The sequence below is a fragment of the Athalia rosae genome, chromosome 5 (assembly GCF_917208135.1).
Source record: "Athalia rosae chromosome 5, iyAthRosa1.1, whole genome shotgun sequence".
Lineage (NCBI taxonomy): Eukaryota > Metazoa > Arthropoda > Insecta > Hymenoptera > Athaliidae > Athalia > Athalia rosae.
In genome coordinates, this window is record NC_064030.1 from 10,097,667 (window position 1) to 10,122,095 (window position 24,429).

General features: G+C 36.3%; 1 protein-coding gene across 9 annotated transcripts in view; it reads right to left on the reverse strand.

The window, feature by feature from the left end:
• Positions 1-6,404: 6,404 nt before the first annotated feature.
• The window catches only part of LOC105688551 (potassium voltage-gated channel subfamily KQT member 1-like), a 48,933-nt gene continuing 30,908 nt past the window's right edge, over positions 6,405-24,429 (reverse strand). Inside the window, exons 9-14 of one of the 9 annotated variants that reach the window (XM_025746664.2) lie at positions 22,537-22,557; positions 20,492-20,709; positions 20,028-20,138; positions 17,558-17,732; positions 15,024-15,146; positions 6,405-13,261 (exon numbers count right to left, since the gene is read on the reverse strand). In XM_025746664.2, the coding sequence (XP_025602449.2) occupies positions 13,160-13,261; positions 15,024-15,146; positions 17,558-17,732; positions 20,028-20,138; positions 20,492-20,709; positions 22,537-22,557 (750 nt within the window). In that variant the 3' untranslated portion in view covers positions 6,405-13,159. Of the gene's footprint in view, positions 13,262-15,023; positions 15,147-17,557; positions 17,733-20,027; positions 20,139-20,491; positions 20,725-22,536; positions 22,558-24,429 lie in introns of all 9 variants that reach the window. The other 8 variants (XM_025746663.2, XM_025746665.2, XM_025746666.2 and 5 more) reach the window with 8 other exon arrangements.

The following is a 24,429-nucleotide window of genomic DNA, read 5'->3' on the forward strand; positions in this document are numbered from 1 at the left end:
CATCCCTTCGCGATATGGTCGCATACTTGTAACATTGGTAGAATTATTTGTTGCCCGCAGAGCTAGATGAATTTAATGGTTTACTCGAGAGTATAGAGAGAATTGACGAGGCGTAGAGTTACCTGAATAACTCGATGCGGATTATTCAATTATTTCGATCGAAGAGCAACGAGTCCGTGTATTACACGCGCATAATGATAAGCATAATCATTGCGTGGGCGAGGATTTAACTGGTGCATTTAGAAACGTCAGCCCTGAAGACAGCCGATGATTGGACGCTTCGCGACGATGACTATTCCCTGACAAATTCAACTTACGAACTTGGTATTGTACTTGGAAACTGCTATGGAGCTCTACAAGCGGTACGGTAGGTACAGAAGTTCTTTCATGCGGGTGTCATCGCTTAGCGTCTTCAGCTCCTATTATTATTCTCTTCTCCTCTTTATCTCATACCGTTTGTGAATTGTTAGCTCAAGCTACACGTGGGCTCAGCGGGAGTCTAAAGTTTTGACGTGACCTGCGACCCTGTTCGGCGTTACAATGAGAATTGTCAAGAGAAATATGATGTGTGAAACGTTCATTAATAACGAGAACGGTTGAACCGAGAAACTTAAGAAGCTTGACTCGGAACGATTGAATTGTTTATTTTGATTTTTTAATTTCTTCAGCATACTTCCGGTTCGCGGATCAGACGCCATATTTGGATCGATCTTTCGAAGCGTCGGACGATGGTAAACCTTCGATAATATGGTTACGAGAATTAAATTTGAATGATTACGAAATCCATATCTCTATACCTCGAGTCACAGTCGTAACTCAGCGATGGAAGCGAAGTGGGCGTTTCACGTTCATCGAGATAGTCTATAAGGTCCGAAAAGGCTCTACAATTTGTACGAAGATAAAATTATCATCCCGCCAGATGGTAATAACAACGCATGAATTTCGAATCTGATAAAACAAAGTACATTCGATTGAAAATCCGTAAAATAATATGGAACTGATACATTCGACGTGAGAACTAATTGTAATTTAATATTCTATTGGTAGAGAACGGAGTTGACTTCATATTCGAATAGTTAACTGACAAGAGTCAAAAGAACGAGATAAGCAGTCCGTTAACTCCGGACAACGGAAACTCCAAGAGTTTGTATAATATAAGTATAGTAAAAGCGACGAAGAAACTCCGCCGCGGTCTGGACAGGTTATAAAGTCGGGGAGCAGGTGTACGACGACCACTCAGGGACGCACCCGAAATCGAGCTCTTCCCGCAAAATCCGGGACGCCGTTATTATAATCGAGACCATATCAAACAGCTTAAATTAATCAATTCGCACTGAAATGGAATATCCAAATTTTTCCAGTGCATTTTGAGTATTCACAAAAATATTCATATTATATAAGATTCCCCGATGTTTTTTCTCTCATTATCAATCACGTCTCGATGGAAAACGTTGGATTTGATTTCGTAACACGTTCGTTATATAGCCTGGTAAAGTCGAGTATCTTTTTCGCGATGTTTCTGATCACCTCTCTGATTTTTTTCCTCTCTATTGGATCCTTAATACGCGCGTGTTGCAGGTGCTTTGTTCCCACTTCCCCATGATTCTGATGGAATTCAACGGGGCCCGTTACTTTTTCATTCGTTTTTGGATGTAAAAATTCTTAATGACAATCTGACAATTAGTCCGAACTGTGGATGATACGCGTGAGGGAATCAGAACTATGTAGCGATCGATAGTGATTTTTCGAAGCCAGTTCCATGTGACGTAATAACTGATCGCGTCGATGTGGATTTCTAATGCTAGTTACTCACATGAGTCTGAATATAATGCGACCCTGGGCCTAGCAAGTAACACGGTAGTTGACTATCACTGAATTAATTGGATTAGAAGGTCCGGATGATGTAGCGACAAATTATCTGGACGCACGCATATTAATCTGACACAACATATGATAGCTGGGTATCTACCGAGTACGATTCTGAAGCGAAGGGTGGAAAAAGAATGAGAGAAAATGCGGATAAGGAAAATAATTGGCAGGTAAATGATCTTGTACGAGAAGCAAAATGATAATCAGGACTCGAGTTAATTGGCATAGGAAACCAATTTATCATCCTACAGAAATCGTGGTGAGAACACTTTTCATGATGATACTGTTTTTTGTTTTGTATGCGTGCCGATAATTAATGGGAAAGTTATACGGATTGATCGATGAGTTGAGAAGATCTTTGGAGAAATTTTAAAGAATCAGGCCATTTCAACATCATTATGTGCAGCAAGGACTACGGAAGGACTTTACAGCTAGGAGAGCGGAAGGCGTAAGGTATTGACGCAAAGATGATACATGTCATAAAGACTCGGTCATTCGATGACTGGAACGATTAAGATAGCAGATTTGGATGCCTGTCCTCAAAATACGTGAGAATAGTACTATACGATTATTAAAAAATGGTTGGATTGTCAGCCAAATTGTGAGGAGAATCGAAACCTACAGGCCTAGCGTTTTTTTTTTTTTTTTTTTTTTTGAGGCAAAAGAGAGAGGTATTTTGCAAATTAATTGCAGGACGATGTTCCAACGTATCTTGACCCCGTGAACAAAATATCGTGGTGAAACGAGTGAATCAGGCTACAAATAAAGCTAACTGGACTATGTATTCCAATTTTTTCAGAGCTGCTATTCGTTCTCATCAATTTTTCTCACCTCTCTTTCATTTGTATTTTTCAGAAAAGAAAAGGGGCAGCCTAGGAAACAATTTGGTCCATAACAGCTGAAACAGCAACTCGGAGAAAACCCTCTTTCTGGTGTATTTGTGGAATCAACTACTATATACGCCGAATGAACAATTAGATTCAAATGATCAATACTATACGTGTATTGGTATAATCATAGTGATATCCTAATGTGAAATGTGATAAAAGTATTGTCGGAAACGTTATAACATGTTAGTTATAGTTATGTAAATGAATTACTTGGTATAACTGTGTTCAGTACATCTTTGATATTGGATTGCCATGTGATTTATGATGACAAATTATTAATAAAAAGTTTCTAGCATTCAAACGGAATTGTAAAATTATTATTGATCACATCCTTGCATCCATCATTCACAATCATGCATGAATGCGTGTCGTATCACACTTTGTTGCGACCGCAAGTAATCGCGTAGAGCTGTGGGATTCCGGCCCTGAAAATTGTGATTTTGGTCGAAAATTGATTTTGGTATCAGGAGAACAGGATAGGCGAGGAGGTGGTCCGAGACCCCATGTGCCTCATCGTGTGCATGCATTCAATCCTGTATATTCATTCCTACTTCTACGAAGTATGATAGAGATATTATTCTATACAATCATGTGCATTCAATCCTACTCTTACAACGTATGATAAGGAAACGAACTGGCTGCTTGCGGAACTAAGCGTCCTCCTGTGCATTCAATCATTCGGTCATGCTTCCGCAAAAACCGGAAGTGATAATGTAGATCTTTAGAATAACGACCCTGAAAATTGAGATTTTGGTCAAAAATTGATTCTGGTATCAGGAGAACAGGATAGGCGAGGAGGTGGTCCGAGACCCCATGTGCCTCATCGTGTGCATGCATTCAATCCTGTATATTCATTCCTAATATGCTAGACAGAGCAACTAGTTGCTTGCAGAACTGACTATATACCTGCCTGTGCATTCATTCAGTCATTCAATCGTGCTTTAAGACAAACCGAAACCGATAATGTAGATCTTTAGAATACCGGCCCTGAAAATTGAGATTTTGATCGAAAATTGATTTTGGTATCAGGAGAACAGGATAGGCGAGGAGGTGGTCCGAGACCCCATGTGCCTCATCGTTTGCATGCAATCATTTGTGTGTATCCTATCGTGTTTTTTCACCGTATGATTAAGACATCGTCTGTTAGCATGCAGACCACATTATATGCATGTGGCGAGGCATTCGGTGTCAGACTTGATTTCATGAAGTATTGCACATGGAGAATTTTGATGATGCATTCAATTACCATCGAATCAACACTCCGAGGGAGCATTCGGGTAACGAATGAATAAAAAGGACAAAATCAATCGCAACACATCGTTAGGTATAATATAGATTTATTCACACAAAAATTTTTGCTCTGGGAATAAGCATGTTACAGTAAAATATATCAAGGTCGTTTATTCAGTCAACATTTCAGTTTTTCTAGAAAGTACATGATCTATAGTATTCTTTTTTAGTTCAGAAATATAATGAACATCCATGTATATGCACCGATGAGTCCTGCGATACGGAACCAGGGTAGAGTTGCTCCAACGCTGTCGATTTTCCTTCAAGTAACAGACGAGAACCAATTTAATAATCATGAATCAAGTGAATCGCATTATCGCCATGTTTGCGACTTCTGGCAGGGAGCATTGATATAGTTCGATGGGATTGATTCCTAGCACAATTTACTCAACGGATTTATATTTCTGAGATAAAAATACATTAGATAACATGCTGCAATCGATTAAAAAAATACTTCACATTTCGCCACCAAAAAACGTCAAGCCTATAGCCTTAGATTTTCTTCGAAATTTGGGCCATTATCCAACCATTGTTTCCATGAATTTCGCTACGGTATTCCAATATCTTTTAATCTCAGAAATCTGAATCTGTGAGTCAAAGTGATCTATCTATAAAATTGAGCGAGTTATTAGAAATACATTGCTCTGAAATAAGGAAAACAATTCAGATATCTCGATGGGACTCATTTCTAGCCTAATTCATTCGACGGAATGGTGTTCCTTACTCGAAATTATTCACGATTCAGAGCCTACTTAATTCTCGGTTGATGTATTTTGTTTCAGAAATCTGAATTTGCAAAGTTGATCTGACTGCCGGAATCATCGAGTTATCGCTATTCATTAGCGATTGTCTCGTTAATCAGCCTTTAAAATTGCTGAAGTGATTCTCCGAAATCTGAATCACACATTTCGATTCCTCATTCGTTCTTTGACATACCCCGTCAATCAATTAAAGAGTTCCTGTCCCTGTTACAGACCACAAATTTCGTTGAAAAATTGGAATTCCCTGACCATTGAGTCCTCGTCCTTGTTCCACTTGAAGTTTGTTTCAACATGGCAGACCTAATGCAAGCGGCAGCACGGAATGACATCGGCCAAATTTTTTCACGGACACTCTAAGGAAGATATCAGAGGAATGATTTTAGTGATAAAACAATAATAGACAACAATGAATTCGAAGAGAATTGGAGTTACGGTAAATATTCAACTTTTACTATTAGTTTATAATGATAGTATCATATCGTAGTATATAATAATAATTGTCATCATATAATATGTAATTATCAATTAGCATTTACTATTATAAATTATTATATATATTCATATTTATAATATAGGGTATGATGTCACAAATGTACAATATTTGACAGGGTTATTGTGTAATTTGTAAGTGTCATACGTGTATATATTTATATTCATATTTATAATTGTTGTTGCAATCATCATGTACTCATATTGCTAATATTATCATAATTATGTTACTCCTGAAATTATCATCTACTATACCTGGTGTAATAAGTTAATGTGTATTTGTGTTGTTCACATATTTTATAGCTGTAATGTAAATACTTATAATATCATATTACTTACGCATATATAGAATATAATATACATATTACTTTATCGTAAGGAACAGAGTTCTTTTTTTCATCATTCAGCATTTTTTTAATAAATTTCATTTACAGTGAACGCTTGCAGCAGTTCAAATGAGTTTCTATTCACATATCCTTTTCCGTTTTACCAAGCAATCACATTTAGGGTATGAAGGTAACCGATACACAGGCGAGGGAGTACGTAGTTGGTCAGGGTGGAGATAATACCTAAAATTTTCAAATCGCTGCAAGCGCCGCAGTTTTTTTGACAGGTCGATATCGATATGATATCGACGATACACTACTAGTGGCTAGTATAGGCAACTACGGTGATATGATTGAGTTATTCTTTACCTTTTTTTTTTTTCATCTTGTTTGCATCATTTACGTTTAATCAATTAGTTTCTAGAGCGATTCTATCGGAATGATTTCGTGTAGCACATTGTTCCTATTTTGCAAACGTCTACATATAATCAAATCTACCTAATTACGAAAGTGAATTTGACAGAGGCATCTGATTAAGTACTCTACATGAAAAGAGAGAAAGGAAGAGTCGAAGAATTCGTAAAATCAAAGACATTAAGCAGCTGTTCAGAAATTACCGAAAGAGTTCCGAAATAATTGAGTTTTTATAAGTATTTGTATGATGTTTTGATGTTTGGTGAGAATAAAATACAACTGACGGTACGATGTCAGACTGATCAGTATTCGCACAGAGTATATCTATGTCATAATACAAAATTTCTTTACTTTGGTTTTTTTTAATAATATATATAAGAAATAATTTGGTCGTGGTTAGTTTTTATTCTTGTTAAAATCTTGTTGCATAGAATATAAGGTCGTCGGGTTATCGATTTTGGTCGCTCGTCGTGTAATATTTGAGGGTTTTCTTGTTTTTTGTTTCTTTTCTTTTCGTTTTCCGCGCTGTTATCGCTAGAGTCTAAGTTGTATAATAATATATTGGTATATGAATATAATATGTGGGTATTTAATTATTGATTGATTATTTTTCCGGCATGAAGGAGTTTGAAATTTATAATATTGCTGTTGGGACCAGCTGTTGAATATCATTTTTCGTAGGAGTTTTATAATGACGAAGGCCATTACTTTGTTTAGTATCTGAGGTGATATAATTTAATTTACTTGATCTACATACATCGTGTATTTATAGGTATCGTACACACGTAATTCATCAGCAAAGGTTAGCCTTGTCATAAATAATTAAGTTTTTATAATACAAATAATCCCTCGATTAACGATATTCCTAGAGGATTTTAATCAAATTTAATTTTTCAAGACCAATTCATTCAGCGGCAAAATTTTTATACCTACACGGTATATGTGATTAAGAAAAGATCAGACAATTTCCTTATTCGATATACATTTGAATATTACAGTGAAAATTTAGAAAATACACGATTGGTCCAGATTGCTTGTTACATTATATTCGAGTATGTAGGTATATATTAAATTCATTAATTTTGACGAATATAAATATGTATAATATATATAGGCACGGAACATACCCAGTTTACTAGCTTTCCAAAAGTTCTTTCAAATAATAATTAACTTGAATATTTTTCTTCTTTTTTTTTTTTTTGTCAGCGAATTTTGATTCATCAGGAAGAGAACAGCGACTCGCTAATTCATAATTAGTTTTTGAGAGAACTTTGAAATACGGTAAAGGGTTAATACGTTCTGCCATCTTGCAATTCTTCGGGTGCGCTAAGGGTTTCTTGGGCCCAGTAATTATATAATTATACTTTTTTAATCCATTTTTTTTGTATATTTTTCTCGACTTTTTCTAGATATATATATATATATATATGTATATTTTTTTAATAACATCTAATCTTACGAACTAATTGTAACACAACGCCACTACTTCGACTATATTACACTACGCGATCGAGATCAATATATCGTGAATTGTGGATTAGACAGTAATTATAATGATTATATGAGTAAGTCTACAATAATTATTGAATTTGTTACCTTAATTTTTCCTATAGTTGAATAGCTCCAATATTATTCTATTAATGAGTTCGCAATTGCGCATAGAAAAGTTCACGTCATTTTATGTAGTGTTTATACCATACATATCATACATTAGATTCAATGTTAATATACAGGATCGACAAAAATTTGAGATTCAGTAACCCTTTCTTTAAATTCATATCGTTTTGTTTCGATTATTAATTCATACTCGATAATCACTACATTTAGATCGAACGGGTAAAATCTCGCGTACACTTATAGATTTTTTGCAGGTCGTATTAATTTCCATTTTCCTATATTTTTTTTTTTTCTAGTTTAATTATTTTGGTAAGTCTGACTCAACCTCAAATTTATGCGGACTTCGAAATTATATCTAGCAAAAATTTTATACAGACTATAATAGAGCGATAAACATATTATGTTCGTATCAAATTTTCATATATTTACTAGACGTTGATTCAATTACTTTCGAATAAAATGCAAATGGTTATATGACTCTATTAGGTGGTAAAATAATCGTCATCAATGACCTGAAATCATACAACATTTTCGCCGAAAGTAATTTAATTTCTATAGTAAACGTCCAGATTATCCGGTGTATGTTATAAATACGCATAGGAGTATGTATAATATGTATCCAGATAAACTATAAGAGAGGCAATCACGTGATTTAGATGAAAATGTTACTCCCTTCGTTGACTATACTAATTAAAAAATAATAAATCTAATGATGTCTTTACTTTTTTTTCATTTATACATATATATTTTTTTACCTTTTGTAGGTCGAGCGATATCACATTCTAGGCTGCAGATAGCAGAGCTTTCGTGTTAAATAGTTTTAATATAACATATATATTATCTATTCGATTCGCGTAATATCATCGGTATGATATTATTATTGATTCATTGTTATATCGGTATCATAACCGAAGCGATATAGACAAATAAATGATGTGTGACATAAAATAATTAGAACTTAAAATAATCGAAATTTAACGATGCGTTAGTTACGAAGTTCGATATATCTATGACTGAACTATTATTTAGACTCGAAGAGTATAAGTTATACGCGTTATTAATTATTGTTATTATCGTTATATCCGACGAAATTTTTTCGCGTAACATTCGATTAGCGAACGTCCCTTATTGAGAGTATTTTATTACCAATATATTAAGCCGCGCGTAAAAGCGAGTGACTGATAATTATAGCGGTTCAATTTTTTCAAAAATAGAATCACGGATTTGCCTGCGATCGCAGATTAGATGAAGAGATTAAACACGAAAAAGGAAGATTGAAACGCAATGAATTTTTTCTATCTAGAGATAGAAAATTATGTACAATTGACCTAGAATTATTAATGCTAAAGTAAGTAGGCAATTTTATTAAAAGTACCTTCTTTTCATCTAAGTTTCATTTTTTCATTAATTTTTTTTTTACCTTTTTAAGAGTACAATATAGGCTAGTCGACGATTATTACATAGGATATAGTGAGAGGCACCGAGGGATGTCGCGTAAATTTAATTTAGTTTCGCTTCTTTCTTTTTTCTCTTTGGTACTTTTTTTTAACGCATATTCCATACCTATACAGTTCAGGGCGGCGACGAGACATACACGTAACTCAAGCTGAGGTGGTAGACTAGAAAGTGTCTATGAGCTGCGCACCTTTTTTTTCTACTGTACACATAAATAACATATATTAGAGTTTCAACTCTATATCAACTACTGGCAAAATGGCGGATTTACAGACGAAGATCCAAAATATTCAAAATACATTAGAACTTTGGTGACAAAATATAATTATAATAAGCAAAGAGAAAGGATGATGATTTCTTTTGAAATTTAAGTTTTTTCCCCAATGCTTATATGGTCAGATAATCGATTCCATTCACTAATTATATAAATTCGTTATGAAACGTAAAGTTCAATTCGACATAGCAGAACTCGGTTATAAATAAATTGGTCAAATTTATGATATTATATAATATAAATGATTTACAGATAGATCTGTGGTCCCTCTAATTAAAAATATCCGCGCAGTTTTGAGTCTAAATTTTGAAGATATTGGTAAAGTAATCGACATCTTGAACACCTTTGAGACAATGAGAGAGAAATTCGTGTACTGTACTGGGGCGATCGATTTATGTCTCTTTTTAGCATATAGCTGTCATAAAATGCAATACTTCATAGTTATGGTGTGATTATCGAGATGCACGTGTAAGGCGTAAGGCGCATTGAGTTAACTCAAAAGTGCTCTTGTAGGCACACGAACGAAGTCTGCAAGCAATTCTATATCAAAGTGAGGCTTGTTACCGTTAAATTTTGAATAAGGATATATACACACGCTTTCACTTAAATTCATTGACCTGAACTGATTTTGCCACATGTCGTTTATGTAGCTACGTACATATATAATATAATGTATCTATGTATATACATAAACGAATATCTTTTCCAATGAAGACCAGTTACACGCGCCTGCAGCTATTTATAATAAGTTTTGTGCGACTTTACAATTCACACTGTTGGGAAAAAAAAAAAAAATTCACAAATCAATGTGTACGTGATATGGAAAAATATCTAATAAGTACAACCGCATCGCCTGTCGAATAAAACGCTACGCAAGTTTTCTTCTTTTGAATTTAGCCTGCGCTCATAATTCGCGTGAATTAACATTCTTATGATTTTTCTCGTAGTAAAATAAGATCATTTCAATCACGTGTAGGTAAATATGTGTAATTTTTAGGTAGGTATACAATTTGGACCCTAATAGCGGCTAGAATATAGCTGTATATAATTTACGTTGATAATTAATCAAAAGGATTATTAAAAAATACCCTTAATGACGCGATGAATTACTTAAGTTCATTTCATGCTTTCTTTTCCCTTTTTCTCTTGTCAAACATTTTTAGGTACTAGAAAAACTGCTGTATATAATATGAATATAGTTTCGTAATTATTCGATTATCTAACTTTGTATGAATATTTATACGATATATACGTGTCGAATTGAGTGTACGGGAAAATGTTATCATTCACGTACTACTTCCATATGTATGTCATAACTATATTATAATATAGAACCTGTAGAAAAGAAGGATTAGGTTTTATCGTTAACTGCTGATCTACATATTGTTTTTGTTTATACATAAATTTACACGATCAATTGAATTTTCATTAATCTTATTCAATTCTTCATTATAAATATGCTCAATATTATTAATCAATTAATCTATTTATTTACCTATATTATTTTACTTATTTATTTTTACCAGTATCGCTAAGTTACCTCGTAGCCTCCTTGTGAACGGAATTTTCATTATTACATATGATAGTTGAAATACAGTGATTTCTATGCGGTGCAAATTTTACGGGTGGTATAACTATGATCGAACGTTTCGCAGACTCCGAAATCCTGCGAATGCTAATCGTAAACTAAAAGTCGGGAATAAAGCGAACAAAAAACTGATCGGCGTCTGAAAATATTTGTAATTTCCGTGAGGTTTTATAAAAAATCAAATGAGATCCGATTTTATTTTATCCATGTAGTTGACGGTGTTCATCCGAATTTCATTCAAGTATACTTTCGTGAACGATCAATCGCGTTTACGTTCATCAAATATATCATCGAATCGTTAAGTTTTCGGCGAAAACACGTTATACGTAAAGGTATATGCGATGATATAATTTTTATACTCGTTAACATTATTAAATTACAGAGATCCGTTGCAAAATTGTGCGAGGCTTTAATTCGCGTCGATTTAAATGGAGCTCTTGAAATCCTGGCTTTCATGATTCCATACTTAAAAATTTGTTCCTATAATTATGATGAACTACCAGTAATAATCAACCGTGTATTTATACAATAAATTTTCAGTATGTTTTTCAACTTCTTTTGTTTATATACCATATATATAATATGAGAATTACAACGCACTTTGCAAAATTTTGATCCACGACCAGCAGAACCAAATTAATTATACATAACATACAATATTATAATATTTTATAGTTTTTAGTTTTTCGCGCGAGTAATTTAATTATTTTTAACTAATTATACTATTGTATAATAATATTAATTTATTATATACACGAAAAATAACTTTCGACGAACGAATGCAGCGTGCAACACTATAATTTTCAATAATAATCTTTTTACAAATGAATTTATATGTTATTATATTTGTTAATTATTATAGGTATATAAGTGTAATTGTATTTTCATTGTCTTATTTTCAACGTAAGTATTAAGCAAACGGTACCTATACGAATTTTATCATGGCGGCGCGTACCTATAGATCGTATGCATATTAATAGACTCATTTATGTCCCAAATAATTCACAGCAAATTATGCATTAATTTTAGTGTATTATGGAAGGGTGCCTTTTATTCGACGAGTTTCGGTCAGATTGTGTATTTCCCGTTTGTCCTTACAATGAGTCTACAACACGCGTAATTAATTATGCATTTTAATCACGTTATTATCATTATTATTGATATCAGTAGTATGATTATTATTACTTTTTGGAAAAATAAAAAACAAAAACCTCTCCCTCAAAATTTTTATCATCTTTCGACCCTCTTCCTTTCAATCTGCATCAATCGATACATTATATTTATATTTATCACGAGATATAATTATTAGTCGCGTAAATAATTTGTTCGTGTGCGTGAAACGTTATTCATATACTTTAACATCGTAACGTTTTTTTTTTTTTTTTTTTCATTTTTAAGGGCGTTTTAAAAGCACCGACCGAAGAGTCAAGTATGTTCGACTCGCGGAGATCAAACGAAATTTACATCACATCTTGTTAATCACATCATCTGCAAGGTGCAGTAGTACCTCGTCCCTGACAAATCTAAGCGTTCAATCCTAACTGAGATTCCTTTTAGATAAATGAAGAAGAAAAAGAAAATATAATCGACGAACGAAACAGAGTAAATAATCTTTACTTAATATTACTTCCTACGTTCATTTCCGACGTTAATTCTCGCGTTCGGCCTTCGAGTTTTCGAACAGAAAGGTTCATAAGTTCGGGGATTTGATGCATCCCCGGAGTTGTTAACCTTCTGATCGACCGCAGTATGCTTTTTTTCTTCTCTTCCCTTCATGATCCGAGACCATCTGATGCATCAGTGAACAACGATCAAGCCGATCACCGACCTCAGTTGTTATTGCCGATCCCATTTTTCTTTCTTATTGATCCTTCCTTGTTTCTTCTTGTCCAAAAAAGAGGCCACACTTCCGTTCGAGATCTTCTTCTGCTTATTATTCATTTAATTTCTGTTTCTTTTGGTATACGATATTCTTATGGTTGTCATGCCGATCATTGCGCGATAAGTCAGTAGCTTTGGCTCAACATATCCGGTGTGACCGTCGTGATAGTGAGTCTTGGCAAGATGATAGTTGCTGCTGCTGCTGCTGCTGCTGCTGTTCCCGTTGGTGCTGTTCGAAATGACACAGCTGAAGACACATTAGTAGAGGACAGTGGCGTCGTCGAAGACGCCGAAGATGCCTTCTGTTAAACGTCGTCCTCTATGCTTCTCAATGGGATTTGTTGCTTGTGCGCCACTGCGTTAAGCACGTACACCAGCTGGTCGATCTTTTTGTCCATCACCGACAGCTGCGACGAAAACGAAAAATTCGTATCAATGCCAGTGAAGTTATATACCAACTTACGGGCGCTTGGGTACAAGTATAATACTTTATGTATGGTATAGAGAACGACTGAAACGGGAACGGGAACCAGCGTCGGGTTGGAAGGGAGCTCCGCACAGGATATTCGGGGTGGGAATAAGAAATCGAACCGCAGGATAGTCTCCACCTCTCCGAAACTCATCTTTTCATCGTGTAAGGGGGTCTGTTGAACTTTTTCGATGTAGGTATTCCTCCTTCCATAGCCTTATGCCGTACGAAAATCGCCACGAAATTCGTACACCTGATACACCCAAACTTCTACGTTATCGGACCTCTACCTCCAAAGAAAATTTATTCTTCCCGTGAATCGATTACATCGGTTTACCGAATGATCATTGCATGCGCCTGATTTGATGGAGAGTTTGTTAACGTGAGGATAATAGAGTTTTTAACTAGAGCATAACACCGAGTAAATGCTTGGAAAACTTCCGACGAAACACGCACGAGTTTGGTATTAGTTTCAGTTTTCAAGTACTGAACAAATATCGAACTTTAAAACTGATGTATAAGTATAGATATATACATATATATATATGTATATGTACACATCGCGTTTTGTCCCGTTCGAACTCTTCATATTATGCGGTTTCTGTAGCAACTCGAATCACACATAATCGAAATACACACCCGTACCTACGAGTATACACACTATACCTCAAAACTCTGTACCAAGCTATCAAAAGTCAGTTTCGCGTTTGCCTTTTGTACGAGGGCAAACAAAAGTGGAATATTTAGAGTTTTAAACCGATCATGCTTTTTCCATTTTCTTCACTAATTCTGAAAATTTTCCTCATGCTGCATAGGTACGCACCGACGAGATGATCAAAAAAAAAAAGTGCAGAAACACGAAGCTGGTCTTCCCGGTGCAAATATTTACGATTATTCCAAGCGACGTATTCAGGTAGTTTAATGCCGGTTTTAATCCAAGCACGATATTAAACCTGAGCGCTATCAAAACGTCGGATATAACCGTATACGTACGGTTTATGCGTCGTCTGCTCATCTACAAGGAACATCCAGGAGTGACAGAGCTTTAATATCTTAAGAACGCCTGCCAGGAGTCATGGAAGTTGTATATACACGCAGTATATCCTGAAGCGATATTAACGCTACGACCTGTTTTTGCAGATGTTATATGAACGAAACGTACGCTCGTCGGTATATACGCGTACACGTTATATGGCTTCAGATTTTGCATCTTCGCATATAATGTGGTATCCACATAAACTGTAAAGCTATACGTCATCCGTTTAAGAATAAATTCATCGTAGTTGCGGCAGCTGTAGTTTATATTTCAGACGTATGTAAACCCTATCCGGGTTGTAATTTCACATCTGATACATTCATCCTTCCGACAGCCCTCAGAATTCATGCGGCACAATAATTCGACCTGTGACTTTTTTTTCAGAATTTCTAAAATTATTTCACACTCTTTGTCCTGGGCGCACCTGTGATCCGTGGCAAATTCAACGTCGAATCCCAACGCCGATAAGCTTTTGTCTCCTACTTTTTTCTATCATCTTCGCATAGGTTTTCCTTGAGGAGAAAAATCGAGGTGAGGAAAGGATTCGTATGAGGAGTGAAAATGAAAAATAGGGGGAAAGAGGGTTTCGAAAGATGTTTCCAGGTAGCGCCAACTGCTGGATACTTTGCTACAGGTAAAACGAAACCAAAGATCTCCGACTGACCTGCTGTTCAACTCTGTAGAGACGCGCGCCAATGGTCATCGGTTTCACGTTTCCCGCCCTATCGATTCCCGCCAAATAACTCCCAGGTTTACCAAGTGTCTGGTCAAGCCTTCGCTGCAATTCCTACGAAACAAAAGAATTAGGGAGTTCGAAATATATTCACGCTCTGAATGTAATCTGTAAACAGATGAAAATTGTAATGGTGCTGAATGAATTTATTCGCTAAAATTCACTCCTTTCTTCTTTTTTTTTTCCTCTTTCTAAAAAGTGGACTTGCAGAACTGGAGAACTTATATTTGGTGCTAAAATTTTACTATGCCGTTTGCAGTCCTTTCTTCGTTTTATCTGGTATATAAGCTGAACGCTTTTACGATCAGCTCAAAGAAGATGAAATAAACGAACGCGGTATTACGTTGGCGCTATTTAAAATACATAGGATTCCCTTTGCAACGGTATGCGCACTATACGTAGTATACGGTGACCGGGGGTGAAAAGTAGTACAAGCAAAAAATCATATCCGAACTAAATATTTGGCAATCCAAAACCGATTCAGCGAATGAGTGGGATATAAATTTTAACTAAAGCTAGGAGGCAAAATATGAATTTTTCGTTTTAGAAATAACTCAACAGCGATCAGAGAATGACAATTGAGTAGCTGATAGGAGCGTTCGAACTTTGACGGACAGTTATACGCGTGTGATTAATTAAATTCGATCAAAATATTTATTATCAAATGACAGGTAGTATTATTGTTCATTGACAGATTGTGACATGCGGGATCAGCAATTTTTTTGCTAGCAGATCGTTTTTAGTTTTCTTTTTTTTTTTCTCTCTCCGTAATGCGAACACAGGTATACGCGAAGGATGCGCAATGAATTGAACGTCGCGCGGACGCCGGTAGCGTCGTCGGACTTTTCAACAAACGCGGGCGTAACGAAGTTGATTTTCCGCATTGAATGGAAGAAAAATATTATGACATACTACCTTATGCGTTATCGTCACGATGAAAATTAATCTGAATTATTCATTTATCTACATCGCGTAGTCGTTTCTGATGTCGATGCAGAGTTACTATACACATATATGTGTAATATATTACAAATGGTTATGATATATATTATATTATCAAATGTTTGCGGGTAATTAAAAGTCGTTAGCTTGATTAGGTATGGTATTGATATTCCCTGTTTGCGAACGTGACGGTATATACAAAGGTATTGTCGTTCTTGAAAACTTTGCGCAAATTCACATAATTTCGGAGCAACATAATTATTTCGTACGTACAATACGCACATAACGCAGGGAAATTTTTCTTTGTTATCTCTGACGCTTAACGCATCTGACGAGCAATTATATTAAGGGTGATTGATTAGGGAGCCAAAAATTGCGGAATACAAAGCGCTGAATAACATCTCGATCATTTTTCGTTAAGCTGTGCGGGTACATAAAGCGAAACTAGAAAGCAAGTTAATCGTTTTTCATTCTTCACGTCTATCGCCCAACCGCCGCGGTACAAGTTTATACAGAGCGGACAACGTGAAATTGCGCACCCCATTTGCACATGCGCGATCGTCGGCATTTGTTTCGCAGAATGTCCAACAACACTCCGCTTTCAGATTTAGCTGTCAAATACAAGAACCTAACCTGAACTTTTCGATGAGTGTATTTCTGTCGACATTTAATTAATCTCTCATTCAATTGATCAATTTTATTTGATGCTATGCCACCCTACTTATCTGTGTCTGGTTTTGTGTCGCATTATTCACCTGACACAACATACCTCAGTCATATTTGAATACGGCGATCTCAGCTGTATTGGTGATCGACAATTTGACAGCTACAGCTGAAATCTGAGGCTGTTGGTACAACACGCTAGCAGATGATAAATTCGTCTGTCGTTTTGATTCACGCTTGCGCACAAAATCTGGGTGCGCAATTTCACGTTGTCCGCTCTGTATATGCAATAATTACGGGGTTAGTTTGCGGGTCATTATTCTTTATTTTCTAATTAAGTTAATTATTATAACTCACAAAGTACGGGTAGAGGATTTGAAACACACTTAAATGACTCGTCGACTCAATATAAGGTTTTACCATCCCCATTACGAAACCCTCAAGCTCGTATACTCACGCACTGGTATACGGCTGAATTTACTTTTACCTCATTTCACTTTTCATTTTTTTTATTTCTTCCTTTTTTCTCGAATAAAGCTTTTACAATTTTGCAGCAAATGCAGAGAACGAAGCCACTTGACATTTTCACTAATTCGACTCGTTTCTGTAATTTACGGTTAACTCTCTCAACGGTCTCCCATTCAATGGCGTTTGAAACTGGAATCTAGAATACCTAGATGAGTACTCGGTATAAATTTTTTTCTTTCTTACTTCTACTCGCTGTCCATATAAAAAATCATCGTGAACTAATAAGTTTTGCGGTAATATAATAAATTTTTAATCTATACAATTGTAAGACACACGGAGTAATTGCGACAAAAAGCGACGATGGATTAATAAGAGAATGAATAAATGCTGACCTTTATGCGGACCATCATGTTCAAATGACCTTGACTGTACTGCTCGATGACGTCTCTTACGTCGTAGGGTTTTCTCGCTTGCTGAAACTTCCTTCTGGCGACGAAATATTTTATTTTACGGATAGCTCGTATGGCGTTACGATGAGCTTCCGTCAACCTGTAATTAATCCCATTACTGCTCAGGCGTGTTTATTCTATAATATTCTGCCGCATAATTTTTTCTACCAATTCTATCAAGAATATCATAAATGTTCATACACTGCAGCGCATTCGAATGTGCCTAAAGAATTAGAGGTAGAATCAAATGCGACAGAAAGAGAGACGAAAAAAAGGGACAAATCGTCTCGAGACACCCTCTCCCTGTTGAAATTGCTGCAAGCTCACAGAATTTCCACCATCCCACAGTTAATCATTTCACTTGCATCGCTAATATCGTGATTTATGGAAGTCCTTGGTTGAAATCTGCGCAAAATCTGAAACGCGAATAACCGTCGCTAATTTATGTCGCGTCTAGAGAAAGAGAAATCGCGTGCAGACGTTCCTCGTGTCGGGTTGTAAACAACCTAACCTAACCCCTATGTTTCTTCATCTTTTTCTCTCCCCTTCGAAGCCCATTTAATTTTAGATGGATTATTTGATGGAGCCAAGTGTAATAATTTCATGCGTTGTACGTGGGCGATAAACGACACGAGCGATCCTTTAGATTCATCCGGTGCAAAAGATGGAGATTTTCTCACGCTTTTTATCTGCTTTGTTATTAATTTTGATGGTCCGTATTCGTTGCTGCAGGCGATCAGAACGCCGTATTTTTCACTCAACTCCTGGCCAAATTTTTTTGCAAGGATTTGCGAGAGAGCTTTTAATTCGTCAATTTTTTAATCCCATCAGACCATTTTCTTCGGTGTATCAAATCTACGTAGAATGTATACCTATATGCGTATATCTCGTACGTAAAGCAATCTGCTAGGTAATGTACGGTGGAACGACAATTTTTTCTTACTTTTTTCATTATCTTTTTATTTTTGAATAAAAACGAAAATCAACCTCCATCTGCGACGTCGTCTCTGATGGTCGGGCTATCTCAGCAACGGTTTTTTATACCGAAGTTGTCTTTTCTATTCATTAATTTTTTTTTTCTTCTACTTTCAATTCTTCTTTACTTTTTCTTTCTATATATTCTTATACTTACGATATAACTTTTGTTCGCTCTGTATGTAGTAAGAAAAGTCATCTCCCCTCTTATATTTCTATGTACAGTGCGGACCACTCGTGCGGCTGTTATTGACGTATAAATTTCATATCTCTTGGCGGAGTAAATAAACAGCATCTCTCTGATTTTTCTACCCTCAGGCAGACATTTCTATAATTGAGCTTTGTCCATTTTTACCTGTTAACATTCTCTTTTTTCCGTATTTCTTTCACGCTTTATGTTTTGCAGAAATCTTAACAGGTTCCAATCGTCGAATGAAAGTAAGTTACTCGAACAAAGCTGGGAACTCCGTCGAGAGACAGTTTCTTTTTTATTTGAATTCTTAAGTTCAATTTTTTCATCTCTTATTATACCGTAGCAAGATTCATCTGCACAGTAGCGGTATAGGTTACATACACCTGATCGAAATTTCAGCTTTGAAATTGAAATATGAAAAAAGAACAACGGGTTCTTATCGGTTATAATATTTCTGCAAACAAGTTCATAATGCAAATAGGTATGCGAATGCTCGTGGTAGTAGTATACGTATAGTAGTGGACGGTAGAGCAAAAGTTGCCAGACTAAATTTCCGGAGTTCGCCACGTTTCGACGAGAAATTGCGATCGACGTGATCACAAGTTTAATGAACGTGTTCGTTCACTTCGTAGTACTAGTCATCGCCGAATGGTAACCGTAAACCGGAAGTACACGAGGTAGACGATACGATGTAGTTGAATAAATGTATAGGTATGCGAATACATGTACCAAATTAAGTCGCAGTCCTCATAGCTGGGCGCAAGAAATGCAATGGCTGCTTCGCAACCGAGTTGTACGACTAGTTGTAAAGTCAATAAATCTTTTTCAATTATTTTTCATTCGTCTATTGATTCTCGATCCCAACACCACCATGTGAGAGAAGCTGCGGGTAGCTGGCAAAGTGACTTTCCCAAATCTCTTTGTTGGATCTTGAATGCGGGTCTTTGATACTATCAACGTTTTTTTATTTCAATCCATGCATTTCCATGGTACTCCTGAAGCGAGAGTGGCTTTGATTATTGTAATGACGAGACACTCCAGATGCGGAGCTTTGAATAATCGATTTCACACTCTTTCACTTTTCATCATACTTCGATGATTATTACGGAGTGTGCGCTCAAAAAATTACATTCACGATGATCGTTGAGTAGAGACACGACGCGAAACCCCTTTGCCATCGATCGCCCGATGCTGTTGCGGGAGCCAACGGAGAAAAAAAATGAAAGAAACACAATTGTAACTTACGTCGTGACGCGCTGCGGCTCTTCTATGTCGATGTCTATCTCATCGCTGGCCGCTTCCGTCACCGAGCTCGTCTGCGAGGTGAAAAGACTGCCCCTGCCAATGGGAAACACCCTATACGTACATTGTCACGATCGAAAATCTTTTACATTTACGCGATAGGTCACTCCGAATGATGCGGTACTTCGAAAGAAGAGATACACCGTATGAGAATTTATTAGTTGGCAGAATTTATCTCAATCCCAACTCACGTGAATCACGTAATGAATGATCGATGTCAACGATGTTTACTCGAATTTCGGTATCCGTCATTTAGAGTGACTGTCTGCGTTAACAATCTTCGGATTCAATCCTACGATCGTGATGTATTTCACGAGAAATGGATATTAACGAGAAATTGCAAAAGTTCCGAGAAATATGGAACATTGAAAGAAGAAGAAAAGAAATAAAAAACTTTAAAAACTTACCGATTGTCTCGTCTGGCGCGATTCGGCGTGCCCGCCTTTGGTTCTTCCATGTAAAAAACGACGTCTCCCTCGCTGTCTCTGCGCTGAACGTCGTTATTTCCACCGGTGGTCGAGCAGCCGGACATCGGAAGTGGTTGGGGTAGGTTTTGCGACGATTGTTGAACTTCCATCCGGTTCCGGGACTTTCGTCGTTTCAAGACGCTTGCTTTTTTAGCCACCTGGATCATAAGAGACTGAACCCCCGTTGCCCTCCCATTATGACACGTTCAACACAACATGCACTACCCTACGGAGTGGTCGATTACCCGTCGATCTTGACCCCAAAATAATTCGACCTCCATTCTACAGGCTCGGTCATCATTCCCCCAGAGAATTGTTTTTTTTTTGTTCGTGGTGGTTGATTTATGCAGGAAACGAGGATGTATATTTTACATTAAAGCATCGCGCTAACATTTAAATTCGCAAGCTTTGCAACGCGTTATGGGAAACTGCACTCGTTTATTTTCTACTTCAACATATCTCATTTTCTCCTCTGTTTTCTGTTTTTTTTTTTTTTGTTTTTTTTTTCTGTTTTTTGTTCCATCTTTTTCGGTTTTTTTTTTATTTTCACTACATTGAGACATGCAAATATGATATGAACCTCGAATTTGTGTTGAGTCATTTCTGTAAAAGCTTTTATCATGGTCCAATAAATACGACCGCGAGAGAAAATCGAGGTGCGAAATTAAAAGGTTTAAAAAAATTCTTTTATTGTAATCAAAAAGCTCTGTACAGCTTCGAAATGTAAAAAAAAAAAAAAAAAAAACTGCAACCTGACAAATGCCAGATTTTTCGTGTATCATATCCGCAAACTATGCACCGGAAATAAACGGATACATTTCAAAAGCGATTTATTCAATTTTCAGCTGAACATAATATGCGCCCCTCTATACTATGTATTACTTACAACATGCGTCAAGAAGAGATTGAAAATTGAGGAAACACGGTGTATGAAGTTCATTCTTTTATCAGAAATCAGTAAAACCAAACCAATAACTATCCGTAGCCAACCACAGGGCTTCTAGGCATTTTGTCGAGTGCATTCCATGTAAATCTACGGTTATTATCAGCCGGAATTTTCACGCTACTTACACCTTCATCAGATTACTTTCTAATTTAAATTTTTATTGTACGACATTTTTCCGGAAAAGCACGTAGAGCATTTTTTTTTTTACTGTTATTATCATTATCATTATTTTTCAATGCACATGAATTCAATTATGCTCCATGTACGAGACTCTGTTACTTATTTCCACGTTAATATTTTCGAAGTATGAACTATAATAATGAAGCGAATTAAATAGAGAAATAGTTTTGCAGTAGCTGGAGGTTTTATATTTAATTATAACTCGAGCTAACGTAGGCAATAGAAAATTAACGCCGACCACAGAATCCCATCCGATAAATGCAAACAATGCAAGTCAAAACAGAAACAAAAAAATCTTCACGTTCGTTGCAAGATAATAAGAGCGAACATGAATAATGCAATAAATAGTCGCACAAAGAGTGATATTCATAGCTAACACGAAAACGAGTAAAACATTTTTCTTTTGTGCTTCATTTGCAGTTCCACGTTCACAGAGGCTTCACAATTATGATATCCAACATTGCATTTGTATGAAGCAGCGGTCATGCAAATTGTATTTTATACGAATCAATGGGAATCATTTTTTTCATAAATTTTTTCGCCAAAAATGTGAAATTCTCATCTATTATGTCGTCAATTCTTTTTTTTTTTTTTTTCAAATTGATTTTGCCTTTTTGGTTCTTCTTGTATCAACAGTGGTACAATTGCCTTATGTGGTGTTCTGCGGTGGTTTAAATGAATAATTATACGTTATGTACTATACATTGACCAATATCATTCGACAAGGTAATAAAGAAATCATTGTTAATTTCTCTTCTCTTTTTACTGTGTGAAGAAATGAGGTGTTTGAAGATTTGAAATAAACATGCAAGAATGTAATAGTATTAAAAATTGAAATAAATCTAAACCATTTACATACCATCTTCTTTACACAAATCAACTGAAATATATATAGGGATATTTCATCAATCTTGTCGTCCCAAATAAATAATTAAATACACTGGTTTTCATTTATTCATTTATTTATTTCTTTTGTTTCGTTTCTATATTGGATTTTTAGAAATATGATTCATTATCTCAAACCGAATTCCTTCGGTAATTTATGAAATTTGGCAGCAGATGCAATAAGATAAAATACTACAAATGCTCGGAACCTGCGAGCTCGTAATATGGTATACTTGAATCTCTCTCAATGTATCCCGTATGGATTGAAATCCTCAATTTACGTCTTCATATTTATTTCACAGCGACGAAAAATGTAAAGGGCATTGGGGAATTCGCGATTTCTATTGACGAGCGACCTCTCGCTTTTCCCTCTTGTGAAGATATAATAAAAAAAAAAAAACGCAAAATAAAAATGAAAGGGAAACAGAGAGAAAATTCTCACACGTTACAGAGTCTTCCTTATCCTAAGCCTGTGCAAGTAACGAACATCAGTCGTTACACTCATTGTCAATGGCGGGGAATAAGATTCTGTTTTTGTGGTTTAAAGGTATGAGACAGTAGCACCATCGACCGAATGCATGGGAAGTTTTCTCGTTGAGAAAAGTATTCGCGATCAAATAGAACAAGTTGAGTGGATTCTCTTTTTTTCTCCCTCGAGTACAATGTCTTCTGCCTCCGCGATGGCAGTCGTAAATCACTAAACAGTCCGGGAGTGTTCATTTTTTATCAGCTCCTCCCAAGTATAGCGATAATAAGAAATAATAAATCCATCGGGAAATTCAATCACGTACTAAATATACTGCCTATAGAATATATCACCTATATTCCGCGCTACGAAGGTGCAAGAAAATCGGCTGCCTACGCCGCGAATTTACCGCTGGATAGGAGGAGCTAATATCACCTGACGCCTTTTGATCCTTTGGCACCCCGGGGATGATATGCGACGTATAAGCCAGCCATGCGCGTCTTCATCCCCTTCGCTCGTACCCTTTCGTTCCGTTCGCGTGCCCTCGGGGGCTGTCAACCGTATTTTTTTCACCCTCGACGCGATCCTTGCCGCGCGTTGCTTTGACCTTTCCAGTCACACCGTTAATCACCTTCGACGCATGCATGCCTCATTATATTTGGCATCGATTTTTGAAAATTGAAAAGCGGTCTTTCCTGGTCTTGCATTTTTTTGCAGAACTCGCAATTTCAGTATCGACCTCCAGCGAGGAACACGAGACAATTATTCACTCGTGAATTTATAAAAACGCGCTGGGGACCAGACGATCGTTTCAATTAGAAAAAAAAAAAATGGTCCGCGTAAAAGAAGATGAAAAATGAAACAGCTCTCTTTTTCTCCGTTTCTTTCTTAGGTTATTATCGGAAGCGGAACCCACGACAAAGGTAGGATTGGTCAGACGAGATTATGGAGTGGTAGAACGTCCCGAAAGAAATAAGGAAGCTTTTAGCTGGAAAATTGAAAATTGTACGGTGAACGGAGCGCTTGATGCGAATGTGAATTTGTTGTAATTGTACAGAGATCAGTACAAATATATATATATACTCCACATGTAACAGACGAACGTGTGGGTTCGAAACGGTCATGGCGAATGATTAAAAATACGTAAAATGCAAAGATTACCTTCTTTTCAAAGTTTCGCATTACTTCGTTATATCTCCTTATATGAATTTTTCCCGTTTTCCTTATACCCAATGTCTTGTAAGAGTACAGAAAAATTTTGTGAACAAATATTTCAACGAGGTTGCGAGTTGATTGAACGAAAAATGTGAAGACGAAAGAGAATGAAATAATATCGCGTTAACTTGAAATTTCATCGTCGCTTTTCTCGACAAAACCTACATCGGTATACACGGGCGTAAA